The following is a 27,127-nucleotide window of genomic DNA, read 5'->3' as shown; positions in this document are numbered from 1 at the left end:
ACAAAATGTCCTGGAAACATTTTGGACAATTTTAAATGAGAGAGATGTGCTTGATATATAATTTTAAGTTAAATAACTGTATGCTTTGCGCATATGGAGCAAGAAGTGAATTCTGTGCGTTGCTACCTTCCACTCCTTTTCTGAGATGTTGAGTGAGAGATCATTTTCCCACTGTACTCTGGGATCTTGAAAAGGGAGGGAATTTAAAATGTTTTTATATATTACAGAAATGCTGCCTGAGTCCTCAAGACTGATCAATATTTTTTCCGGAATACATGTAGGTGAGAGGTGAGGAAAATTGGGCAGATTTTGTTTAACAAAATTTCTAATTTGAAGGTAGTGACAGAAATGTGTTGCTGGAAAGGTAAAATTGAAGTGTAATTGTTCGTAGTCTATGTACAGATCTCTAAGTAATTTAATCCCAAATGTTTTCCAGACATTAAAAACTGCACGTTTGAGGGGGTGGAAAAGGTGGTTCTCGTGCAGAGGTGCCACAGATAAAAGCTGCTCTATCTTAAAATACTTCCGACATTGGTTCCATATTCTGAGTGAGTGAAGCACAATAGGGTTATAGAAATGGCCATTTCAGAATACAAGAGCTAGCAGCCCTACCTCAGAGAAATTAGGGCATCAAGAAATAATAGAAAGAGTCCATGGGGAGCAAGTCACTGGACAATGAACAAAGAATATGACAGATTGGAGGAAGTCATCACAGATAAAATCTGACATTCAAGCAGAACCATGACAAGCAGAAGCAATAACACATAACAGGTCATGTGAAAAAGTCCATGAAATGTTTTTTCTTTTATAGCATATGTGGACATAACAAGATTTGATCTTCATTTAAACAGAATCTACAGTATATGAAAACAAAATATAACACCATGCCACATTTACACTTGGTAGTTCATTCACTGCATAATTTAAATACATAAAAATGCTAATTTTACATGTGAGCAAAGTATTTACGCCCCTACATATGTATCACTACCTTAAATACCTCCAATTAGAATCAAGTATACTAGATTATGGGCAAATGATTAGAACACCATTGGAGAGGATCTGGTCTGAACCTGCTTAATTTAAATCTTTAGATATTTATGTTAGTTTACTCTTTGTTGGTAAGGTGTGTTATCACCATTCCTAGATCAAAAGAGCTCTTTGAGGTCTCCAGAAAGAAGGTTATAGATGCCTATGGGCCTGGGAAGGTATATAAAAAGATTTCCAAGCAACTGAAAATCAAACATTTCACTGTCCAGAAGATCATCTACAAGTGGAGAACATTTTAAACAACTAACAACTTGCCTAGGCCAAGTTGTACCATCAAGTTCTGTTTGTGTGAAGAATGCAAGTTACTGAAAAGAAGTCTCTAGGTATTTTATCACAAGACCCACAGGTACCTCCTGTCACTGTTAATATCAAAGTGCATGAGTCTACTGATAGATAGAGGCTGCACAAATTACACCTACATCGGGGATTGTGCCAGGAAGAAACTTTTTCTGTCCAGAAAGATCTTCAGGTCGAGACATTTGCCCATGAACACCTAAGCAAAGACTAGGATATCTGGAACAATATGCTCTGGACAGATGAAACAAAGATGGCTTCCCAAAATCAAATTCTGTTAGAACAAGCTAAAAACGTGAGCGGCGCCTTGGTACAAAAAATCCACAGAAAACCAGTGGGAATGGCCCGTGTATCTCTGGACACCCAATGAGACCAGAAACAATGAGCTTGAAGAGTTACAGTATATGGTCGAAGTACTAGAAGACAAGTATGGTAAATACCAAAGACATCATTTGACCTAGAAGAACTGGATTCCAACTGTAAAGCACATGTGGTGGAAATGTTATTGTTTGGGACTGCTTTACTGCTTCAGGGCTTGGGCAGCTCACCATCATAGAGTCACAATGAATTCTTTATTATATCAGAGAGTGCTTGAGGATAATGCAAGACTGTCTGTCAGAAGATTTCAAACTAAATCAAAAATGAACTTTGTAGTAAAACTGCCATGGAATGGCTGAAAATAAAGCAATGGAGGGTTCTGGAAAGGCTAAGCCAAAGCCTTCACCTGAACCCCATCAAGATGCTGGAAAGGATTTGAAAAGGGCTGGACACAGCTGAAAGAGTTCTGCATGGAGTAATGGGAAAAACCTCAAACAGTTGATGTCAGAGATTGGTAGGCATTTACTGGAAACAGGCTATTTCTACCCAAGGGGGCAACACCAGCCATTAGAGAAAAAGGGCATGATTACTTTTTCTGCACATAGAAATAGGATATCTATTCATTTGTTGTTGAATTAATTATTGCAAACTGGACTGTTTATTGTTTTTTTAAATTATATTACCTTTATCTAAAGATGTGGTTTAAATGAAGATCAAATCTTGATATGTCCACATAGTGTCACTGGCCAATTTCTTAGTTACACCTTGCTAGTACTGAGTTGGATCCTCTTCTGCTTTCAGAACTACCATAATTCTTCATGGCACAGATTCAACAAGTTCCTGGAAACATTCCCCAGGGATTTTGGTCCAGATTGACATGATAGCATCACACAGTTGCTGCAAATTTGTCTGCTGCACCATCCATGATGCAAATCTCCTGTTCCACCACATCCCAAAGACACTGGATTGAGATCTGGTGACTGTGGAAGCCACTTGAATACTGTGAACTCATTGTGATGTTCAAGAAACCATTTTGAGATGATTTGAACTTTATGCCACGGTGGTCATAAAGGGATGGAAATGGACAGAAACACTGCTCAGGTAGGCTGTGCCATTTGAACAATGCTTAGTTGGCACTAAGGGTAACAAAGTATGCTAAGAAAATATCCCCCACACCATTACTCCACCACCAACAGCTTGAATCATTGATTCAAGGCAGGATGGATCCATGCTTTCATGTTGCTTATGTGAAATTCTGACCCTACCATCCGAATGTTGCAACAGAAGTTGAGACTCATCAGACCAGGCAACGTTTTTTCCAGTCTTCTATTTTCCAATATTGGTGAACACATGTGAAATGCAGCCACAGTTGCAATGAATATTTTCCTTTATTCAGACCATTCTCTGTAATCCTTAGAGATGGTTGTTCGTGAAAATCCCTGTTGATTAGCAGTTTCTGAAATACTTAGACCAGCCCATCCGGCACCAACAACCATGTCAGTTACATACCATTACTTCTTCATTCTGATGCTTGATTTGAACTTCAGCAAGTCGTCTTGACAATGTCAACATGAATAAATGCATTGAGCTGCTCCAATGCCCGATTAGCTGATTAGATATTTGCATTAACAAGCAGTTCAACAGGTGTACCTAATAAAGTGGCCAGTGAGAATACATTAAAAAAAGAAAAAAATAACATTTCTTGGGATGCACTTACTTTTTCGCATGATTGCTAATAATCAGACATTACTTTAAATATATGCCACAGGATATAAGACCTGCACATCATGAAGAAAATAAGATGTTAGACAGAGACCAGAGGTACTAAAGGATGCAGCTATGGGAGACTAAAGCAACAATGATCATCAAATGATGATTGAGAGACTGACCTTCATGCCCAGCACTTACATTTAAATGGATGGGACAAGGATATGAGCGTCAGGGTGAGCCACTTGCTCCAGGTGTTTGCACTTTAATTCTCCTGACTCATTAATTAGTTTTTCCTTGGTGAAACATAATGAATAGACAGGGTGATGAGCAGCTAATGGCCCAACTGCTGCCAGCTGCTCATTCATGTTAGGCAATGCTGGATGTTTTTTAAAATGCAGATTGTGCAGCTGAGAACATCAAAGCTTTGAGATTCTAAATGGAAAGAATAATTTCCTATTTCCCCTACTGTCTCAGATCACTTATCACACATAAACCCTTGGCTGTGGTTCAGATATGAAGCACTGGTCATTCTGCAATGCAGATACATTGCACCTGATCAGGCCTCAATACTTCTGCCCGCCCCCTTCTTTTCTAGTCTCTTGACGGTCTGATTAAACTGGCCCTTAGATAGCAATACACAATCTTTTACTAGGCAATTATTCATCTAGGGGTATTACCTGCTGGGGTTCTTGCAGTGCTGAACTGTGATCTGAGGGGACTTAGCCCTTCCCATATGAGGAGGAGACAAAAATGATCCTGTAGAGTTTGAAGACGACACACCCTCCATAGACGGACTGTGTTTCAGGAAATACCTAAACAGTAAGAAAAGCATCAGAGTAAAACTGTAGCACTTTACACTGCCCAGTAGTAGCAAAGGTCACTAATCTCCTACGTACCTGCCAGGCCCCCTGAGATCCCGGATCTCAATGCTCAGAAAGGGCAGAAAAGGGTTGCCACAGAAAGGACATGTTGTATTAAGGTTGGAATCGTCTGCTGTCCATCCTGCCATGATCTCTTCATCATACACCAAACATTCACATGTTCTACAACGTGAGCAGCTAGAAATGAGAACCTGAAAGCATGGAAAGAATGACTGCTAAAGTAATAGTTAATTTCAAATTAAATACTTCAGTGTTTATTTTTAGTCCTGAAGTGTCTATTAGTGGAAGAAATCCAAACTTTTCAGTCCAGTGCTTCATTTTACGTATACATTTCCCTTATAATCTAACTCACAAGCCCATTTATGGCCATTGTGAACAGGGCCGCAACATGCAGCACCTTCAAAATAAAGACACTTATGAAATGAAAATCCATGCAGCTTAATGAATTAACAATACTCTAATGTACAGTACCTCAAATATAAAATTACATATGAAATGAAGTTGGCCTCTGTTTGCACAATAACACATCTTCCACTGTGTGAGGAGAAGAATATACAGTTGCGGATTTGAACGGCCCTGTAGCCGAGTCAGTGATGTTGCTTTAAGAATTTAAATAAAAACATTTGCCACAGTGCCCTCCATAATATTTGGGACATTAGGGGATTTGCATACATTTCGATCTCACTATGTAGAAATTACAATACTTTTTCTACATGGCTGATTGGAAGAACTTGTGGTTGGTTAGAGACTGAGACGTACTGTTGTCATCTTTGCAAACGAAAGAGAAGCGGTTGAGAGATTTTGTATTCTGTGGTGTGAGAGTTAATTAAAAAATACATATTGCTCCTAAAAACTTTGTGTTTTTTGGTTGCCACTAAGCAAAAAGCTTTTTTTTTCTCTTTAGGTTTTCTTTTTGCTTTTTTTCACCTACACAGGAGCAAAAGTAGCTGAGTATTTGGGGCAGTGTTTAGAAAAGTTATTTGTTACTTGTACTTGTTATTTGTATTCAAACAAGCACAAGTGGGACAGGGCAGTAAGCAGCTGTAGCTCACACCAGCATCTCTGTAAGTAAATGACTGGTGTCGTAAATAACAGAAACAGCAATTCCTTAGTGGGGTAAAAAATGGCAGTGGATGACATCAAAGTGGTAGAGAGAAGGGCTCAGCAGTACGTAGGCAGGTGGCAAAGTGTTAAGGCACCGATCAGGCGTAAGCGGCTATAGGAGCAGACAAAACTGTTAGAAATGAACTAGCAGTGGATATTCGGTAAGCAAACTGTCAGGAAAGTAGAGCAGATAAGAGGGCAACAGCATTAGGATTCAATCATATGAAGGAGTACAAATGGTGTGAGTGAAGAGCTTTTAAATGACGAATAAGAGGAGTGCAAAGTTTGGACAGTAGACAGAGAGAAGTAAAGTTAATCTCATAGAAAGAATAAACAGCAGGGAGTCCAGGCGGAGAAGAATATGAGAGCTTAAGGGGTTAGAAGATGTAAAATAACTGTAGCAGTTCTTTAATCTACTTTTTTAGCTTCATTTTTTTATTAATATAATTTTAATAATAAAAAAACTTTAAAAAGAAGCCGTTTTAGTAATCCAAAGTCAAATTTAATAATGACACCAGTGCAATGCTAGTCCTATTGGATGTCTAACTTTAGGAACACAGGGTGCAAGGTGAAGGTTGCACACTGTCTGGGGGACATTTCAGGGCACCACAATGCTTGACATAGCAATGGCAGGCCTATTAAAGCTGTCATTTTTAGTACTTTGTCACATATCCCCTGCGTGCAATGACTGCTTGAAGTCTGTGATTCACAAACATCACCAGGTGCTGAGGATCTTCTCTGGTGATTTCTCTGTCGTCTCCACACTTTGCTCTTGCCATCACCCTTGTACAGGTTCATCTTTGTCTCATTTGTCCGCAAGACCTTTTTCCAGAATTCTGCAGGCTCTTTGAAGTCCTTTTTTGCAAACTGTAAATCTGGCCATGCTATTTGTGTGGATAACTAGTGGTTTGCATCTTGCAGGGAGGCCTCTGTTTTTCTGTTCATGAAGTCTCTGACACGCAAACATCTGTCAAAGAGTTCAACTACTGCACAAGACAGACAAATAGGTGGACAGATTTGTTGACAAATACTCAGTGTGTTTGAAAGGAGCATGTGTGGATATGCTCTGTGACGGACTAGCACCTTGCCTAGCATTGCTTTCTGCAGAGGCAGCTCCAGATTTCTTTTAGATTCAGGAGGATTCAGAAATAGAATTAACAAATTCAAATGAAAAGTTGCTGTTTCAAAACAAGCACTACTAAGAAAAAACATTTTCAACCTTGCATATTTTGAATGTGTGTGCACTTAAAAGCACACTGAGGTTAGAGGATATATATTATACTTTACAATAAAAGTATTATATTTCAGCTGAGCATAGTTTTTATATACAGTATGTATTGATATATTTGTTCAGTTTGTGTATTCATAACTGGATTAGCAGTATATTAAAATGAGCAGGATGGAGTAAATAAGAGGTAAAAGCAGCAGACGAATACATCATTTTACTGAAACACTGTGATTAGTTATTTTATGAAATGACAGTGCTTTATACAGATATTATAACATCATAAAGAGATGCAGGATTTCTGGCACCACTCTGTGAGACTGTGCATAGCCAGCTTGAACAACCAAAGGCTTAATATAAGTTACGGTGAACGCTATCTATAATATAAGGATTTATTGCTCAGATTCAAGGCTTTGTTTTCATACTCTTTGGTGCTTTGTGAAATGAACTTTTTACACTTTAATTTTCTTACAGAAACAGTAAACAGTTTCCTGTCATGAGTTTAATTTTGATGAACATTTTAGCTTACTCATACTTAAAAAAACGAAAGCAATGTGTTTCCAATTTATCATTTTTTTATCTAATTCAGGACAAATCATTAATTATGTTTATTTTATTTATTGCTGTTGTTTTTTTCTTGGTGTTTTGTTGTCTATCTAACGGTTACGGGGGGAAAAGACCTGGCCATTGATTGTGGCTTTGGCGCAGTTGGAGTAGTTCAGTTCATACAAACTACATTATTACATTTTTTTCACCCAGCTGATAAATTCCTTATCAATACATCCTGGCTCACATAAAAACTGCACTGTTGACAAAACTATTCTGCATCTTCATAATTAGCCCTGTGTATACAGAGCACTTTAAATTGTGCCACCTAAGATCTGGTGGAAGTGTCATCAAGAAATACCAGTAGTAGCAAAACTAACACTACTTATGCATTCATTTTAGACATGCATAACTTTGCATGGGTTTACATTTCTTGGCTTAAAAAGTGCTGAATGGAGTTTCTGTAGTTCAGTTCACTACAGACTTACACAGTATGTGCTTTGAGATTCACACACAAAAAATTTAACACAATAAAAATCTAAATAACACAGTGTAAAAATCAAATATTTTTCCTGCACACAGATAATTCTCATAGCAAGAATATAAGTAACATTTTGGGGAATCAATTTTCGAAGGCAATATTTGGTGAATATGTCAGGACCCGGGCAGATTCTCAGAAAATACTCACCTCCATCGCATAGTTCTGAAAGATGCTGGTGTTACTGGTGCAGTGTGATGATGCCAGTTCAGACTTCTCAGGAAGAGGAAAACTCGATCCTCCATGTGGTCCAAAAACTGTACAAATGAAGCATATTTCAGGTCACAAAATGTATAACTTGGCACTGGGAGTCACAGAACAGCTTCTGAAATCAGAGTATGGAGAGCTACAGTAGATGCAGGCTTTAGTTTAATCAGTCTCTTAAATTCAAGACTATTTCTTGGTTGCTTTAAAATGGCACTATTAGTCTGAGTTCTTATTTTCCAGTTTAAAAATCAACCCTGAGGTATAAACTTTAGTTAAACGACTGGCTGATACTGTTTGCCACCATATAAGCCCGGACTAAAAAGCCATGACAGGAACACAACACTCTACATGGCACTTCTTGAACAGGTTTACAAATGAAGTGAGATATGGGACATGTACAGTAAAAATGATGAAGAACAACCATTAAACTCCTTGGCGTTAATCCAGAGCGTCTCTTGCACTTTGAATTCTATGTAGAAATGGTTAACCCCAAGTGTCTCTCAGGTTAGGTTGTTATGATCCGATGTACAGCAATAAGCCCAAACAATGCTTGGGACAGTGCCATCTAATGGATAAAATACATCTTGCTGCAAAATATGATGAACATTTTTATATGTTTTGCCACTCTATGGTAACTCATCAATATTCTTGAGTGGGGTGGAAACTTCAACTAGAACATACAATAGCATGTAAATGAAAAGCTGTACAGCCAGTTTTAGAATTAACCAATACTGAACCATTAGTTGAATCAAATGATAGTGATGACAATGTGAACTGACCATCAGACATTGACAGAAATAATTAAATGGATGTAAATGGCACTGTACAACCGAACTGCAGTGATATGCCTGATGAATTTGGTTGTTTGAAGCTTCAGCATGGCAAAAAGGCAAAATGATTGCAATCAAATGAAAGGACAACAAAGATGTCAGCCTCCTAAGTATGGTTCACAATATAGTAGCTGTCAATGTTTGGGGTGAGGAAATGTGGAAATCTCTAAGCCATGTGTTGTGGTAACCTATGATAACTCAATGGGCAGCATCTATTGTGCAGAGCAGGCACTGACATTCTACCCTCTTATGCGCAAGCAACAGAAAAATATACGTAAAATGCAAAGAGAAACATACACACTTCTACTGTCCCTATTGCGAAGCTGGGTTGTGCATTAGTGACAGTTTCAAAAATCCCACACAAAAGACGTATTAAATCTACAGTACATCAGTACCGCAATGGACACTAGACATACCGTTTTCCCATTATATATATTTTAATATGGTATTAACATAACATTAACATGGTTCTGTTAAACATAATAACACTTCTTCATGTTGATAAAAAGTTAATCTTTTTGACTTGTTTTTCCAGGGGTAAACATAAGGCTTAGGAGGCTACAAGTCAAAATAATAAATAGGTTAAGGGTATTGCATAGTGAGGCAGTAGTGACAGGTCAAAGTTATGAAGAAACAAAAGAATGGGGCATTACAATTACAATGGAAAATAGTGAAGAAACTGTAATGCAGAAGTTGTTAGAAATGTGAACCACCGCGTATAGCGTAACAAAAAAAAAAACTAGCAGTGAAAAGGGAATGATGGACCCTGGAAGAGTCAAAAGAAACAACAGATGCTATGACATTCCTAAGTTCAACACTAATGCTAGGCTTTCATGTATAACAACAGACTGTAAACCGTCATACATAACAGGATGGGAACTCCTATCACTTTACAGTAATGAGTGCAAGGATAGAACAGCCCAAGTGAACATAGTATAGCCCACCTCCTTACCAGAATGATGATATGCAGCCTTGGAAGTGCTGCCCTGGAATTCTGAGTTCTCTATGTCAGGTCTATTCTGAGCCACCTTATCAGCTTCACAGCCTGTGGATTTTATAAGGTCTTCATTCTCATTTAAGGGCTTGCCATGCAACACTGAAGAAGGCTCTGTACCGAGAATGGCAGCATTTGACACATTTGTCCATTCATAGTTTGGGTCCTGTAAACAAAGTAGCAGGTGCTAAATGATCTTAGTCAAGTTGAACATCTTAAAGCTGAGGTGATTTGAAGTGATTAACTTCTATGACACCTCATGCAGCTGTCTTGTGTCGCATACAGCAATCTGACACCATTTACATAACTCGGGCAATACAAGCAATGGACAGCTAGAGTGCAGCTAGTGTTGTACTGTAGAGAATTATTTCATGTCATGTATTTACCTGATGTCTGGCTAAAATCTATACAGTGTAACAAAAGATTCACTTTTTTAAATCTCCTCCTCAAGGTCCCTTGTTATTCTGTAAACTGCTTTGTACCACACTTAGTATCTTAACAGTTTGCATATGAAGAATGTAACTTTACCAAATCCATGGGTAAGGATGAAGAATTAAACTGTTCTTTCAAAAATAAATATATACTGTAGGTCAGAATGGTGAGGATAACGTGATAGCACAAAACATGTATTGTTCTGGCATAGGAACGAATGGGAATATAGAAGTTGTTTTATGTATATTATACATAAGTATGTTCAACAGTTTTAGTATATATATATATATATATATATATATATATATATATATATATATATATATATATATATATATATATATATATATATATATATATATACCATTGATCAGTTTACTGACACTACAATTCTCATTAAAAAGTATGGAACTTGTTTTTTCCAACAACATGCCATACTTCTGTATAAAACCTCCTGTTATAAAGTATAGCCCAACCTCCTGGCAATGGATTGCTTTGTGACATTTTTATTATTAATGTATTATTCTCAGATTATGTATTATTATCGTTGTTATCATAATGTATGATTCTCAAAACCCCACATGCAAATGTACTTGTGTCAGTGCCATGTTTTGTTAAATTGTTTCTTGGCTGCACTTTTTCTTTTGTTTATTATTTCAGAATTACCATTTTTATTTATTTCATTTTGGCACAAATGGTATTCAATATTGTTAAAACCATTTCCGAAAGTAATTTACAAATCTGAAGTGCTATTACAAATATTTAAACTGATAACAATTCAGATTGTCCATATAAAGCAGTCATACCACCTGCACTTTGGAAGAGAACATCCACCTGAAGATAAGTAATTTCAACCCTGGCTAGTACTTGGATGAGAGACCAACCAGGAGAAGCTTGGGTTGCTGCTGGTAGAGGGGTTGGTGAGGTCAGCAGGGGGCATTTACTCTGCGGTCTGAATGTGGATCCCAAATCAGTGATGGGAACACTGTCCTGTAAAAATGGTGCCACCCTTCAGATGAGACATAAAATTAAGGTCCTGATTCACTGTGGTCACAAAAGATCCCTGGGCATCTTTTGTAAAAAGATGGGTGTATCCAGATGTCCTGGCTAAATTGCACACCATGGCCTAGTAATTCTGGCCTCCGAATCATCGCCCGTCTCTAATTGTCTAACTATCTCTCATTCCTTCACAACCTAACAGTTAATGTGTGGTGAGCGTACAGGTGCAAAAATGACGGCCATTGCATCATCCAGGTGAATGCTGCACATTAGTGGTGGTTGAAATGGCTCCCCACTCACTACGTAAAGCATTTTGAGTAGCGAGCAAAGCACAATATAACTGTAAAGAGTTATTACTATTATTATAATTATGCAATGTCATGCATATGTGCCTGGGGACCACCTTCCTGGCTCTGGTGAGGTAAGCAGTTCCACCACAGGATGAGAGGGGTCACTGACACTAAAAATATCTTCGACATCCTCATCCACATCCAGGGAAAGACACCCAAAGATGATGTATAACCCCACCCCTTCCAGTTCCAGAGCTATAAAGCAGGCCCACTCCCAGAAATTGATGTCAGATGTCAAACTGACTCTCGAGACAGAAGGAGCTCCAGACTGAGCATTTGCTTTTTTTTGCTTTGAACCATTTGTCAGCTGTCTTTTAAATTTATGTTATTAAAAGAGGAACACCAGGCTGCTACCAACGCCTTGTTTGGCTGTCATCCCTGGTCCACTTTCTAGGTCACATTGCAACAATCATTACATGTCTCAAAAAAGCACTGAAAATGAGAAATAGGGGCATTTTCTACCATCAGCTATTGCACAAAAGGTTGGTTTGGGCACTTACTTTGGACGGGGAAGCATAAGTGGTTAATTTAGAGTACCACTTGCTAGCCTTTTCTGCTACCTCCTTCCCGGCTGAAAGCATGCTGCTCTTTAAGACGTCAAAAGTGGGAGTAAGCAAAGTATCCAGCATTAAGGAAGAGGGAGACTCCAGGGAAACAGCAGCTAGTGGCCCTAAAGGTGGGTCATGGAGTGGAGAAGGCGTTGACCACAGTCGATCTCTATGTTTGTTTTCTAAACCTGTGGCACTAGGAGAGCTTGGTGGGAGGCTGCACCTACGGACTCCATTCTTGATACTGCCCACCTCCTCATCCCGGGCCTTTTGCAAGTCTATGCTGGGTGCACGACTGTTCAGTGGACTACTCATATTATTCATGTACATCTCAATCTCCTCTGCTAGTTCTCGACGTGCAGATGGAGTTGAAAGGCTGCTCACTTCTTCTTCTTCCATCCTCTGCTGCTCTGTTTCAGCAGCAAATAAGGAAAGGGGGTCAAAGCCCACTTCTATGCCAGTCCGTTTCACAAACCCGGGAGCCCGTGGAAGAGTTTTACTTGAAAGCAACACAGCACCAGGCTTCTCTGGCTCATTGTCCAGGTCCTCCAAGTCAAAAATGGCTGGCGAGTCAACCTTGTCAGCCTCAGAGGAAGTTTCTTCATCGCTTGAATCTTTCTCCATTCCATTTCTGCTGCAAGGTAGAGTTCCATGTGTGCAGTTGCCAATCTCGAGGGTCCTTGGTCTTTGTGGAGCTTTGGGCTGAACATGGATACCATCCCCCACAGTGTTTAAATCTAAGTCTGAAGCTAGGATGGCAGCGCTACTGCTGAGTTGCCGACTTTGTAGCACCCAGCCATCACTGTCCTTGTTGTTACTGGGTTCCACAGCACTCCGGTGTCTCCTCCTCAGGCAGCTGCTTTCCACAAGTCCAATATCATCTAAGGAGGTAGTGAAGTGAAGACTTGAGATGCAACCTGAAAACAGAAAAAAGTAATTCAGCCAACTCAGTTATTGATCACTGATGACCGTGAAGATTTGTGTGTGGTCAACAGCCACCCAAGAATTTTCAATCAATTAGCTCTATCAGTCTCTCCAGAAACAATTCTAACGCAGTGGACTTTTTTTTTTCCCCACATGCAGAGCAAACTCATTTCTTACTGTTCTCAAAGGAATGGATGCAGCTTAAAAATTAGGAACTTTTAAAGTGGATTTTAAATTTTTACAATCATGGTATGTATTAACTTGCCACAGTAAAGGTAAGTAAGTAAAGCATATTGTATAATTTTTTTAAAAACGTGCCTCTTCTTGCAGTTTAAAAATGGGCTCTGCAAGGTATCGGTGCCAACTAATAATGAACTTACCGTTTAAGAAGAATGGAGAGGTCAAAAGCACACGGAAAATTTGATAATCACTGGCTAGATAAAGCAACTCCTTAATGATTAACTAGCAGGCCATGTCTGGACTAATCTTGCTTTAGTGGTGAATGAGGTACTAGGGTGTTGTACCGTGTTAGCCAATATGAATGTAAAGAAAAACCAAGCAAAATGACACCTTTTATTGGCTAACTAAAAAGATTAAAATATGCAAGCTTTCGAGGCAACTCAGACCCCTTCTTCAGGCAAGATGTAATCATGGTGGTGAATGAGGTAATATCAGATGCTGCTAGAAGACAGTGCCATCTGGTGGTTTCATTTATATATGTTTGGCTACAAACACTAGGTTTCCCAATTTTATTATTTGAAATAAAAATGGCATTGATTTGCTCCAGATGTTATCGTTAACAGTTTTATTGTTCTAAGAACCTGGTAATTATACATAATAATACATGCATTTGCATACTATAAATTCACCTCAGTGTAGTGTGGTGGATGGCTGGGTTCATATTCCGACCCTCACCCCCAGGCCGCCAGGAGGAGTTCTCCCGATAGCATGGATGGGCCCCGAATTCCAGCAGGGCCTCATGGACTTTGTAGTTTTTATGCACAGCCCTGCTGGATATCTTGGGGACCACTGGGATTCGCTGTCAGGAGGCCCGTGGACTCATATATGCCCTATAACCCGGAAGTGCGTCATAATCCCGTGACAGGAAGAAATGACGTGCTTCCGGGGTGAAGACAAGGACTATTTACCCTGACCCAGAAGGAATAAGGACTTGTGGACTGTTGGGCCGGAACACCTCCGGGTCAGGGAGTATAAAGGACTCTGGGAAAGCCCAGACAGAGAGCTGAGCTGGGAGGAAGGGTAGCTAAGTATCTGGGAGAGGAGGATTGTGTGATTGTTGAGTAATTTATTGTATGAATAGTGTAGAGGGGAAGGTGCTTGGTGCACTGTATTATAAGAAAATAAAAGAGTATTGGACTTTTACTTGGTGTTTGGAGTGGTACCTGAGGGTTCAAGAGGTGGATCAGAACCTCTACTGCTACAGTAGATTAATTCTTTTTAGAAATTGGATGAACTCATACAGATGAACTTTAGCTTTTCAAAGCCTATGGCAGCACTCAAAATAAGTTTGCCATCTCTAAGATTACGTGTTTTGTCACAAGCATTGACAACTGTTTGATCGATGCTGCCATTTACTTAACTTTCCAGCCTGTGCTGTTTTTGTTTCTTGGACCATAGGAAAGCTAGTGAATCCCTACTGGAATTTTTAAAATGTTACATTTTTACCATGAACTCCTTTTATTTTTGTAAAGAAAAGGGATATTATCTAAAAATATAATGTATTCTTCGAAGGAATTGATGTAAATACAAAAGTGATTTTTTTATTTGAACAAACAACTTTAAAAACAACCAAACATTTTCTGTTGATCGGCCACCTAATGGGCCCTCTGATCTTTATTATTTGGCAGACAACTTCACCCATGGTGACTTAAAACATATGAGATTAAACTGGTTACATTTATTTATTTTTTTTTCAATTGGAGCACAGGCAGGTAAAGTGACTTGCTCAGGGTCACACAGTGCCATTAGAGGAATTTGAACCCATACCCTCAGGAGTTGAAGTCCAAAGCCTTTACCACTATGCCTCACTGCCGGCCATCAAATATCATGTAGATATTATTAGATTTAAATTTCACAACTTTCCATACTGTAATACAACTGGTTACATTTCTTTGGCAGGTGAAGTGACTTGCTTATGGTCACACAGTTTCAGTAGACAGATTTGAACCCACAACCTCATGGTTTGAAGTCCAAAGCCTTAACAACTTCACCACACTGCCTGTCTAAAGCTGAGCTTAAAACTGGTCCCTCAGCATCACCAAGTTCGAGACTATTTCCTACAATGATGAGAAGTCTAGACCAGCTGAAAAGCAACCCCCCAAGCCATCTAATTAATATCATCGTTTTTGAAAGTAGCGTTGAGGTTATTTTAGTGATATTTTTATTTTGGCTACAAACATTAATTTTATGTCCTGGGCATATGTCTTTGAAAAAAATGGATGGGACTTAGTGAGCAACAATGTTTGTTTTTTTTCAATTTATATACAGTACACTTTCATTTTCAGGCTCAGAACACCATATATACTTACAGTCATAGTGTGTTTCATTACAGCAAAAGTCTTCCCCTAGTTGTTCTCTCAACGATACCACTATTTATCTTACACTGTATTACTGAAATATGAACATGATCGATCAGTTGGAGGAAGATGGGATGGGATCCATAACATGTTTATGCTCTTTTAGACGTCTTGCATAAAGTTTATTATTTGCAACTGATATATTTATAAAGAAAATGCATATATAGGTATAGTCCATGGTCTTTTATATTCTTCATCTGTAAACTGTCCATCCATCCATCCATCCTCTTCCGCTTATCCGGTCGGGTCGCGGGGGCAGCAGCTTAAGCAGAGAGGCCCAGACTTGCCTCTCCCCGGCCACTTCTTCCAGTTCTTCCGGGAGAATCCCAAGGTGTTCCCAGGCCAGCCGGGAGACATAGTCCCTCCAGAGTGTCCTGAGTCTTCCCCGGGGCCTCCTTCCGGTTGGACGTGCCCGGAACACCTCACCAGGGAGGCGTCCAGGTCCTGATCAGATGCCCGAGCCACCTCATCTGACTCCTCTCGATGCGGAGGAGAAGCGGCTCTACTCTGAGCCCCTCCCGGATGACTGAGCTTCTCACCCTATCTTTAAGGGAAAGCCCAAACACCCTGCGGAAGAAACTCATTTCAGCCGCTTGTATTCGCGATCTCGTTCTTTCGGTCACTACCCATAGCTCATGACCATAGGTGAGGGTAGGAGCGTAGATCGACTGGTAAATTGAGAGCTTTGCCTTACGGCTCAGCTCCTTTTTCACCACGACAGACCGTTGCAGAGCCCACATCACTGCGGATGCCGCACCGATCCACCTGTCAATCTCACGGTCCATTCTTCCCTCACTCGTGAACAAGACCCCGAGATACTTGAACTCCTCCACTTGGGGCAGGATCTCTCCCCCAACCCTGAGAGGGCACTCCACCCTTTTCCAGCTGAGGACCATGGTCTCGGATTTGGAGGTGCTGATTCTCATCCCAGCCGCTTCACACTCAGCTGCAAACTGATCCAGAGAGAGCTGAAGATCATGGCCTGATGAAGCAAACAGGACAAGATCATCTGCAAAAAGCAGCGACACAATCCTGAGTCCACCAAACCGGACCCCTTCAACACCCTGGCTGCGCCTAGAAATTCTGTCCATAAAAGTTATGAACAGAATCGGTGACAAAGGGCAGCCCTGGCGGAGTCCAACTCTCACTGGAAACGGGCTCGACTTACTGCCGGCAATGCGGACCAAGCTATGACACCGGTTGTACAGGGAGTTAACAGCCCTTATCAGGGGGTCCGGTACCCCATACTCCCAGAGCACCCCCCACAGGATTCCCCGAGGGACACGGTCAAACGCCTTTTCCAAGTCCACAAAATACATGTAGACTGGTTGGGCAAACTCCCAAACTCTGTAAACTGTCTAGAACAAAATGATAAATTCTGAAATCTTTTAATACAATATGTTCTAAAACTTTTGAGTCAGACAAGCATTTGTAATACTCTTTATCAGGTTGTCTGAGGTTTGTTTTGATAATGGCACATTGCAAGACACTAATCATTCCCTGTCTCTAACTGGCTATCTCTCTCATCCCTTCACCACCTAACAGCTAATGTGTGGTGAGCGTACATGTGCAATAATGGCTGCTATGGCATCATCCAGATGGGTACTGCACATTGATGGGAAATGAGATAGCTGGTAACTTGGCTAAGTAGTCACATTTTATTGAAAGTATAAACATAACAGTGCCACTGCATGAAGGGGAATTAAAAGCCTTAATAAAAAAATTAGTAGGTGACAGTAATGCACCTTTTCCGTAGGTCTGCCAAACGCCATAAAAACCCAGAAGAAGAAGGAGGGAGGAGAAGAAGAAGTGGTTTCCCTCTGTCTGTGTAAAGTGCTTTGGGTAATAAGAAAATGGCTATATAAATGTAATTAATTATTATTATCATTAACCTTTATGAGCAAGGCCTAATTCATTATGCTTCTAAAATAGTGGAGGTTATTTTTAACGTGTATTACTTTTGCAAACACATGGGTCAATAATTACCGATTTTTTTGTCTATTGTATACATGACCTCAACTAAAGAACACATATACTTTATGCATATTAACACCATTATTGTCTTTATTCCAACAACTGGGAGGTTTGGGAGATGTTGACAGCAAATGTATGTGATTTCAGCACAAGTATGTGCATCTTCTTGAATGTTCAGAAGTCAAAATATAATTTTTCAGAAACTGTGGTAGTTACTGAACACTTTGGACAGTCAATGAAGATTATTAAAGTTGCAGCAACAACCACAGTCATTGTTAATCATTTCTGTACTGAAACAAAATACCGTTTGAATGATTATACAGGTTTAAGTGGTGCTCACATTTGGACTTATTAGCAAATGGCATACTGTACAAGGTAGACATCTACATACTTTTTAAAAATTATGTGATGTTTGCTTAGTATTTAAGGAGATAAAGTATTTCATTTAGAAATATTGAAAGTATGTTGATTAGATTGAATGCAAAATTTTCTGTAATTAAGTCACTGCTCATATCAGAGGAGAGCACGGAAGGCAGTGTAAAGCAGTTACTTCTTTCTTATATTCTGTATGGTACACCTTGATGAATGACCTGTACGAGTAGGTATAGTAATCTGCACAATATCTAGCTAAAGCAGTTCAAGTGCAGCCTGGGTAGAAAGGGTTTGAAGGGAAAAAGTAAAGTGACAGCTATACAATTACTACAACCTACTTACACTTCCTAATTTGAATAGCATCAATAAAAATGTTCCACTATGAATAACGGCAATATTTTATTGTAGTCAGCCTCCAGAGTGAAAGCCTTGCTAGCAATAGGATAGTTTCTGCTGGAGTACAGAAGCCACAATGAAGTGGCGCACACCGTATGTGTGTTTTGAATCCCAGAATGGCAGTAAGTAGAGGGCAGGCACAAGTGAGAGATGCAACCCAGGTACAAATATGACATGTTCTTCCAGGACAGAGAGCAGATAACCCAGCAAGTGTCAGAGATGCCTAATACTTTAATGGAACAGAGGAAAAAGTCCACAAAAGGGGTTGGTAGTAGGTCAGAACAACCTCTGGATGAGATGTTGCAGCACATAGTCCCAAGCCAAGCGAAACAAGAAAATGTTGCTCTTTTGAAGATGGAAACAAGACCTTATTATCTCTTTGAGAAAAGTATCTTAGAAGTTACCTAAGAGATTTGGACCTTCAGTGAACAAAAGGCTCAGTGGTGCCTTTCGAACTGCCTCGGCCCATTACAGGCAATTCTACATTGTTTATCCGTAACAAAATGAGTGCTGGTCCTCAAATGAAAAAGTAACTGTTGGGTTTAATCAAAATTGACCACTGGATGGGGTTTGAAACCATCTTACAGCGATGAGATCACATAGTGTGAAGACGGGAGAAGAGGTTTGGACAAAAGCACAACTGGTGAGGGAAAGATCCCTGGCTGTAGAGAGACCGTGAGAGTTTAGAAAGGGGGTGCTTTGGATTGGCGATCCCACCTGATAGAGTGGCTTGTAGACATAGATCCAAAGGAATGGTAGGAATTGTTGCTTTGTTTTTGTTTATTTGGAACTTTATGCTCTCTGTGTGTTCATTCTCCCATAGTGCTTATTTTGATAATAAAACTGTCATTTTAGTTTTGCCCACTTGGACATAGTGTGGAGTGTGGAGGCCTCCCATCTATCATCAGCTTTTAAATATATTGTTGGCTTGTGTTTTGCATTTAGTAGCACACAACTGCTGTACTACTAACTTTTTTATTTGACATAATTTATATATAGCAATCAATGTTACTATTAATAACAAGAAGGTGTATACAAGGTTGGATACATACTTATGCATATTATTTAAAATCTTTTTTTTGTTTTTTAGTTAACTGTGAAATCAAAAACACCACACTATCACTATCTGCACAGGTGGAGGAGATAAGAGTTCTTGCATTGCATTACCTGAAGTCATACAGGCAACTTTCAAACCACTGGAAGATATTGAGTCAGACCTTTTAAGAACACCCCGAAGCTGATCACAGTCACATCACAAGACAATAAGGAATGAATTTTGCCTGCAGATAATTTCTATCAAACTAGATGTTTGCAAGATATTCATTTGTTGCCTCTCTTCTCTGGCTGTGTTTATGTGGTGAATATGAGACACTTTCAGTGTTGCCTTCCTGCTGTTAGTAAAGAATGATGAGAAACACACAGTCATGCGGTAATCTCCTGAAGTATTTGCCCCCTTGCCCTAATCCTTTGCAGCATATCTCAATCCCTGCTCTGCTTTCTAATCATGAAGAAATAAGGACAGGACTAACCAGTGCCAGCATGTGTCAGCTCGGTGGTAGCAGCCTCAGGTTTACAGCTCCCTCTAACAATACCACCAGCTGGTCTTTCAGTACAATCCACTTCATGGAAGTCCAACTGGATTAGCCCCTCACTGATGTCCTTTGCACTTTCACTGTCTGATACTGAAAGACATAAAGAAGAATATTGTTTGTCTTCTACCTTTTCAATTTACAGAAACACAACCTTAATACAAAGTTCAAGTACGTCAAAAGAAGTACATCAGCAGGATTCATTCATGTGAAAGGCACTAGTGTCCTGCTAGACTGGGGCGGCCAACTCTGATCCTGGAGAGCTGCAGTGGCTGCATGTTTTTGTTCCGACCCAGTTGCTTAATCAGAAGCCAATCCTCACCTGTAGTAGACTTTATTTAATTTCATGTCTTGTAGTGTTTTAACTCTACCATGTCAGTTCAATCTTAAATCATAGATTTTTTTCCTTTCCAAAGGATACATGTATCATCCAAGTTACCTGATGCCTAAAACAGATTAATAATTTTCAGTTCTTCACTTTCTCTTCGGTTTCCTTCTAAGTACTTAATTAAACCAAATATTGAATGATGTATACACATGGGTGGAAATGGCAGAGAAGCTGAATGGAAAACTGCTGGTTCCTTTGTCATTTGTATCTTATTGCTAATAAGGAACAGTTAAAACATTGAATACAGCTGTTTAAGACTAAAATAACCAATTACGGGATCAAAACCTTACCAAGTGAGGCAACTAAAATGAAGCAGAAAAATGTCACTTGAACAATAAGTGCTTCATCAGCAATGAATGATTTCTTATGAAGCATTTGGCTTGGAACAAAAACTTGAAGCCACTGCAGCCCTCAAGGACTGACGTTGCTCAGCCCTTATTTAAAGAACTTGGGTCTTAAATAGCAAATAAATTACATGAAGTTAATTAGTAGCAAAAACTAGTCACTTATAAAGAAAACTGAATGAAACTGTAGCCATTGTGGCTCTCCACGATAGGAGTTGGCTACCCATGTGCTAGATAGTACCACTAAGTAATACTTTGCTTCAAATATGACATATGTGGGGTGCATTTAGAAGTGGACCACCTATGTTGAAAATAACATATGAGCAAATATGTAAATACTCCACAAGATGCTCAGATCACTGTTACTTTAAACACCATGACATTTACTTTCAATGGAAATACTGAAAAATGCAACATACTGTAACTGGAGTAGATATTCACATAGTTAGCACTTATTCTAAGAAAGGAGTGGTACTTACATGAGCTGGAGTCACTGTCTTTCTTTTCCTCCTTAACTTGTCTATCCTGGACCAATACATCATTTTGCCTCACCTCTTCTTTGGACAGGGAGTTGTAGCCAAGGTCTGACAGTCCTCCTGCAAACCACAAGCAAAATAAAGCATCATTACAACAGGCTGATTTAGCAGTCATTTGGCATGAATGAACTTCATGATGCCTTAAAATCACAGAGCCTGGTCCTACAGCTATCTGGAGCCAGGTCTGCAGATTTTTTTTTTTTCTCAAAAGATTGTTGAGCCCAACTCTGTGGTGCTTTCATGTCGGCTCTTTTCAACAGCCACAGGTGAAGACACTTTGCTGCCTGAAAAAGCTAAGTCTAGTTCCTAGCTTCTCTGAAGATACTGGGTCTTACTCCATGGCCCCTTATATTCTTCTATTTCAGCTATATGGATTCTTTATATAACAGGTTGCAGCTTCAAGGTCCTCTTAAAGTTGCAGGGCTTGTTTCATGATTGTATAAGGTCAGTAGGTTCAGCATCATTATCACTTCAGGTTTCAAAGCATGGTTTCATATTCATCTATAGTCATTCTGCACAACTTAAATTATTAGCTTGGACTATAAAAGGCGCTTTTCCACTGCATAGTACGGCACAACACGGTTCAGTTCAGCTCACTTTTGGGGGGTTTTCCACTGGGAACAGTACCTGGTCCTTTTTTTAGTACCACCTCAGCCGAGGTTCCAAGCGCCAAACCGTTACGAAAACGTGACGTGTAAACTCTGCTGGTCACTGATTGGCCGTAGAAAATCGTCATTACTGCGTCACTGAACTTGCGACACGAGACACAACAGACCCGCTGGATTTTTAGCACAGCCAGCGAAGGTTTGGACGCACCATTTTGTTTTAACCAAAAATGGCTGTTTCGTGGTCTATTGAGGAAGTACAGACGTTCCTCGTTGGTAGCCGAGGAGCGGATCCAGCGAGAGCTGGATGGGCGACGCAAAATGAAAAAGTTTTTCAGGAAGTCGCTAAGCTCTTGGGCGCACATGGCTACCATCGGACTTACAAACAGTGTAGGGAAAAGTTAAAAAATGCAGTGGAAAAGCGCCATATAACGACATGTGAATAATCCTGCCCACTCTAAAGCGGTACTAAACTGCAGTCGAAACGCAAACCGAGCCGAACCAAGGTGAGCTGTACTGAACCGTGCTGTGCCGTACTATGCAGTGGAAAAGCGCCATAAGAATACAGATTCACATACACCAATATTAAAAAGCCCAGGTTCACATTTCATTTAAGTTTTTAGTCTAGCACTACAGTCCTTTCATATCAATTCGAATGGCTTTTTATTCCTCTTCAAAAATAAGGTCCAATTCTTCACCTACCAAATGTTAATGGTCATAATCTGCTATTAACATACATTTCTCTAACATCGTAATATTCTTTTTTCCCTAAAGTTACTGATCCCAGAAAATATGAAAGCTACTATGTCTGGATTTCTAGATTTTTTGCAGTCAAATTTCACAGTTGAACGTTTACAACTAAACCAAATGAAATGAGATGCAAATGTTGAACAATGGAAAAAAACAACAAGATTAATGTTAAAAGGACTTGCAGTTGGCCTGATGGGCTCAGGTAAGTTTGCCTTATAAGGAAGCTAAAACCCATGGACTCTAACATGAAAGAGACAAACCACAGAGCAGACAAACAAACAGATAGCTGAGTCAGAGGTTAAGGAAGTGAAGAAGGTAAAGCAATGAGTGACAGATTGTCTCCAAGTGTCAAGCCTGATGAAGGTTAGAGTGGACAGGGAGGAATACCTGTGCTAGATCTATCATCAGCTGGGTCTACTTTGATTAAATCGGCTGAGAATGCTGATTGCTCCATCATATTAGTGTCATTAGAGCTATCCAAGCTGCCGTGGCTGACCGCATCCAGGTCGCTGCCATCTGCTTGGAAACAACAACACAATAAGTCAGCATTATGTCTGACAGAACTTTGTAGTATTCACTCACTCAAAAGGTCCAGTGCAAAATGGCACAGCAGAGCAGGACAGGTGCTTGAACACCTTAAAAAAGAGAGGCTGTCACAGTAAGTCTCGGACATTATTAAAAATAGTGCTGTATCACAAATGGCACTAAGACCATGGATACTCTTTAGCTCTCTCAGTCTCTCTTTAACAGACTAAAACCACAATACACCATTAGACCAGCTAGCAGACTGAAAAGGTTAACACGATCGCACTGACCAAAATGAACCTTGAAAGACCCTGAATGTTCACTTAGCATTTTCATTCAACGACTAACCTTACCAAATTACTAACACTGCTCCAACCTTGCATTCCAAATGATGGTACACCTCTGAAATAAGCCACTAAGCAGTTGAATACATATTTCTAATGGGAGTCTTACACTTTCAGGACGTCCCCAAAAACACACTAACAGACCTTTTTACACTGATGCACTAGTTGATTTACATTTACATGTCAGATATAGCTAATAACACAATGCACATATGCAACCATAGTTGTTGCCCAGTTCTTCACTAACTTCTCTGTATGTCTGAAGACATTGTTCTCTCCAGTAATACATTGACAGAGGAGATTTTTGACACTTAGTCATGTGCCTATAGGGACTATGCCATTTCTTGTATCCTTTGCATTGCAGGGAAACTTCTGGTTGGTCATTTGGTTGTATTGCATCATAAGCTTCAAGTTATTAATAATAAAATCATTTTTTTTATCTTTAAAACTCTTTTTAACTTCCAGTAGAAAGCCATAAACTACTTGGCTGTCTTTTACCTTATAGAACTTAGTGCTGCCTACCACATATCCATCCACCCATTACAAAATACATTTAATCCAGTTCAGGTTAAAAAAATGGCTGAAGCCTATCCACAAAGCATCAGACAGCCACAGAATTGTTCTCAAGTATTGTTCATACTTTTTCATACAATTAAGCTAAGAAACTACACAGAAACTGGGAAATTAATAGGAAAACAATAAAAGAGAGTTAGGTTTTTAAAGCTATAGCAAAATTATATAAATATTTCATAAATGTAAAAACCGCACTGCTATGCTTTTCTGAATGCAGAAAAAGAGAAGAAAAAAAGACCAGCTAATTAAATGTGATCAATTAAAGTTAAATTATTGATTTATGGTAAAACTGGCTGGAATAAAAACCTGCGGCCACATGAAGCCGTTAGGTCTGGGTTTGAGAGCCACTGGCCTAGAATATATGCCACATTTACAAGATGCAGACTCCAAATTTTGCTGGGATAAAGGAAACTATTGTAGAATGCAGAGATTTTAGTTACAGGAAACGTCTGCCAAAATTAGGAATGCATTAAATTTAAATCAAGGCTTATGACCCATGATTCTATGTTAGCATATCATTATTCTAAGCAGCACCATTCTTCACTACAGGCACAGTACTAGGCAGGTGATGAGCAGTAACTGGTCTTCAACAGACATAGTGTTCTTTTAAATGTTGTTTGGCAAACTCCAAGTGGGCTGTCTTATGCCTTTTACTCAAGGGTGGTTTCCATCTAATTGATGGAAAGCTGCTGAGATAGTCTTTCTTCAAAAAGGTTCTTCCTTCTCAATGGAGGACTTCTAAAGTGCCACTAGAATGACCATTGTGTTTTATGTCACCTCCCTTACCAAGGCTATTCTTTTCTGATTACTTAGTTTGGCAGGAGAAACAACTCTAGGAAGAGTTCTAGTAGTTACAAACTTTTGCCATTTACCATCGAGCCCACTGTGCTTCTGGGAGAACTCAGAAATGGTTTTACTCAATTGCCCTGATATATGCCTCACCACAATTTACTCATGGCTTTGTTTTTGTCCTGACATGTGTTGTGAATTTGTGGGACCTTCTATATACAAGTATGTATTTTTCTAAATTATGTCCAATCAATTCAGTTTTTCACAGGTCAAGGATAATTAGAGCAAACAGGATGACCATAATTTGGAGTGCCACAACAAAGGGTTTGAATGCTGATATAAATGAGAGATTTCAGTTTTTAATTTTTAATAAATTTACAAATCTTTCTGAAAACATGTTTTCACTTTGTAATTATGGGTTACTGAGTGCAGACTGAAGGACAAAAATAGCAAAGTTATTCATTTAAAATTAAATTTACAACACAAAAAAGTTTACTGAAATTGAAGGAGTCTAAAAACGTTCTGAATCGATCAAATATTCATATTTCTATTAATATAATCCATCCATCCATCTACTTTCTAACCCGCTGAATCCGAATAGGGTCACGGGGGTCTTCCTGAGCCAATCCCAGCCAACACAGGGCACAAGGCAGGAACCAATCCTGGGCAGGGTGCCAACCCACCACAGGACACACACAAACACACCCACACACCAAACACACACTAGGGCCAATGTAGAATCGCCAATCCACCTAACCTGCATGTCTTTGGATTGTGGGAGGAAACCGGAGCCCGGAGGAAACCCACACAGACACGGGGAGAACATGCAAACTCCACGCAGGGAGGACCCGGGAAATGAACCCGGGTCTCCTAACTGCGAGGCAGCAGCGCTACCACTGCGCCACCGTGCCACCCTCTATTAATATAATGCATAGTGTTTCTGTATCACTAAATAGCATAAGGATAACTTAAATTCTCTGTAAGCAGAAGACTGGTGTAGTAGCAATTGCTTCAGGCTCACTGCTCTAACAAAACACCTCTGTTTAAATTTCAACTCAGGTACTGCCCTGAAGGTTTTTATGTTTTTGATGATTTTCTGTTGGTATTTCAGTTTTATCCCAGATCACTAAGATGTGTAAGTTGAATGACAATATTAAATTGGCCTTTGGCCAGTGAGAATGAGTTTGTTTAGCAATGAACTGGTGCCCAAATGAAGAAGGCATAAAATAGATAAGGGTGCTACAATATTTTTCCACATTATGTATCACTGATAAAATAAGTAGAACATTGGGAATTTCTTTTTTCTTTTTGCTCTATGTACAGGTAAACAAATCTTGACAGCAGTGCTAATATTAGAGGTGCAATATCTGTGGTAATGTAGAACCAATCCATTTTATTGACGTTTTCATAACAAAATGCATTGCTTGTATATTCCCACTGATGGTACATTGCCAATGGTAGCACTGATGTAGAAATTCCTATACTAAATGCTCCATTAATGCTGATGTCATGCATTTGAATTCATTATGGTTTTCATCATGCAAGAAAGAGTTTAATATGAAATATGCAATCTGCAGGCATTGTCATTTAAATCAAGTGCTGAAGCACTCTATAAATGTGGGTTACACCTCCAACTCCAGCTGATGGAATTTACAAGCAAAAGCTAATGCAATGAAAGTGAAAGCAGAAAAACAAGAAACCTCAGCTGAAACTGCATGGCATATTCAGATTCAGTGCTTACAAGCGCCTGTGAACATTTTTTTTGGTTCAGTTCTGAGTAGCAAAAGATGACCTCCATAAAAAGTACTGCAACAATGTTCCATGAATAAAATAAAAGAGACTAATATTGCACTAAAAAGTAAGCAGATGCAAAGTGTCATATGCTGGCTGTTTTGTGGGGAACTTTTATAAGCATTTTAGAACTGAATAGGGTCCATGAAGTTCTGCTTGTGTATTAATCAGAAAGCATTTGATTAAGGTGCCACATGAGAGGTTGGACATCAAACTAAAAGAAGCAGGAGTTTAGGGTGATGTTTTTAGATGAGTGCAGAATTGGCTCGGACACATGAAACAGATGGTGATGGTGTGAGGAACCTCATCAGAATTGGCTGATGTTGAGAGTGGTGTTCCACAGGGGTCAGTGCTAGGACCACTACTATATTGCATCTATATATATATAAAATTCTTTTCGCATTTGAAACGGAAATTACGTATGACCACACGAAATGGAAATTACATATGACCACAGAACATATTATAATACAGGAACTAATCGAAACGGAAATTACGTATGACCCCGCAAAACAGAAATTATGTATGACCACAGAACATATTATAATACAGGAACTAATCACTTCGTTTGTGGACGCCATTTTTATATCGTCTTTACGAATTG

General features: G+C 39.4%; 1 protein-coding gene across 7 annotated transcripts in view; it reads right to left on the bottom strand.

Annotated features, from left to right (window-relative positions):
* Nucleotides 1-27,127, bottom strand: part of dennd4a (DENN/MADD domain containing 4A) — a 63,864-nt gene that overhangs the window by 13,897 nt on the left and 22,840 nt on the right. For 3 of the 7 annotated variants that reach the window (XM_039773534.1, XM_039773537.1, XM_039773535.1), the window contains 8 exons: nt 22,889-23,020; nt 21,090-21,206; nt 19,819-19,971; nt 11,979-12,943; nt 9,656-9,863; nt 7,817-7,923; nt 4,269-4,444; nt 4,050-4,184 (listed from right to left, as the gene is read on the bottom strand). In XM_039773534.1, the coding sequence (XP_039629468.1) occupies nt 4,050-4,184; nt 4,269-4,444; nt 7,817-7,923; nt 9,656-9,863; nt 11,979-12,943; nt 19,819-19,971; nt 21,090-21,206; nt 22,889-23,020 (1,993 nt within the window). The remainder of the gene's footprint in view (nt 1-4,049; nt 4,185-4,268; nt 4,445-7,816; nt 7,924-9,655; nt 9,864-11,978; nt 12,944-19,818; nt 19,972-21,089; nt 21,207-22,888; nt 23,021-27,127) is intronic. The other 4 variants (XM_039773536.1, XM_039773540.1, XM_039773539.1 and 1 more) reach the window with 2 other exon arrangements.

This window comes from Polypterus senegalus, chromosome 12 (assembly GCF_016835505.1).
Source record: "Polypterus senegalus isolate Bchr_013 chromosome 12, ASM1683550v1, whole genome shotgun sequence".
Lineage (NCBI taxonomy): Eukaryota > Metazoa > Chordata > Cladistia > Polypteriformes > Polypteridae > Polypterus > Polypterus senegalus.
Note: the sequence above shows the minus strand (reverse complement) of the source record. Positions and strands in the feature narration are given on the sequence as shown.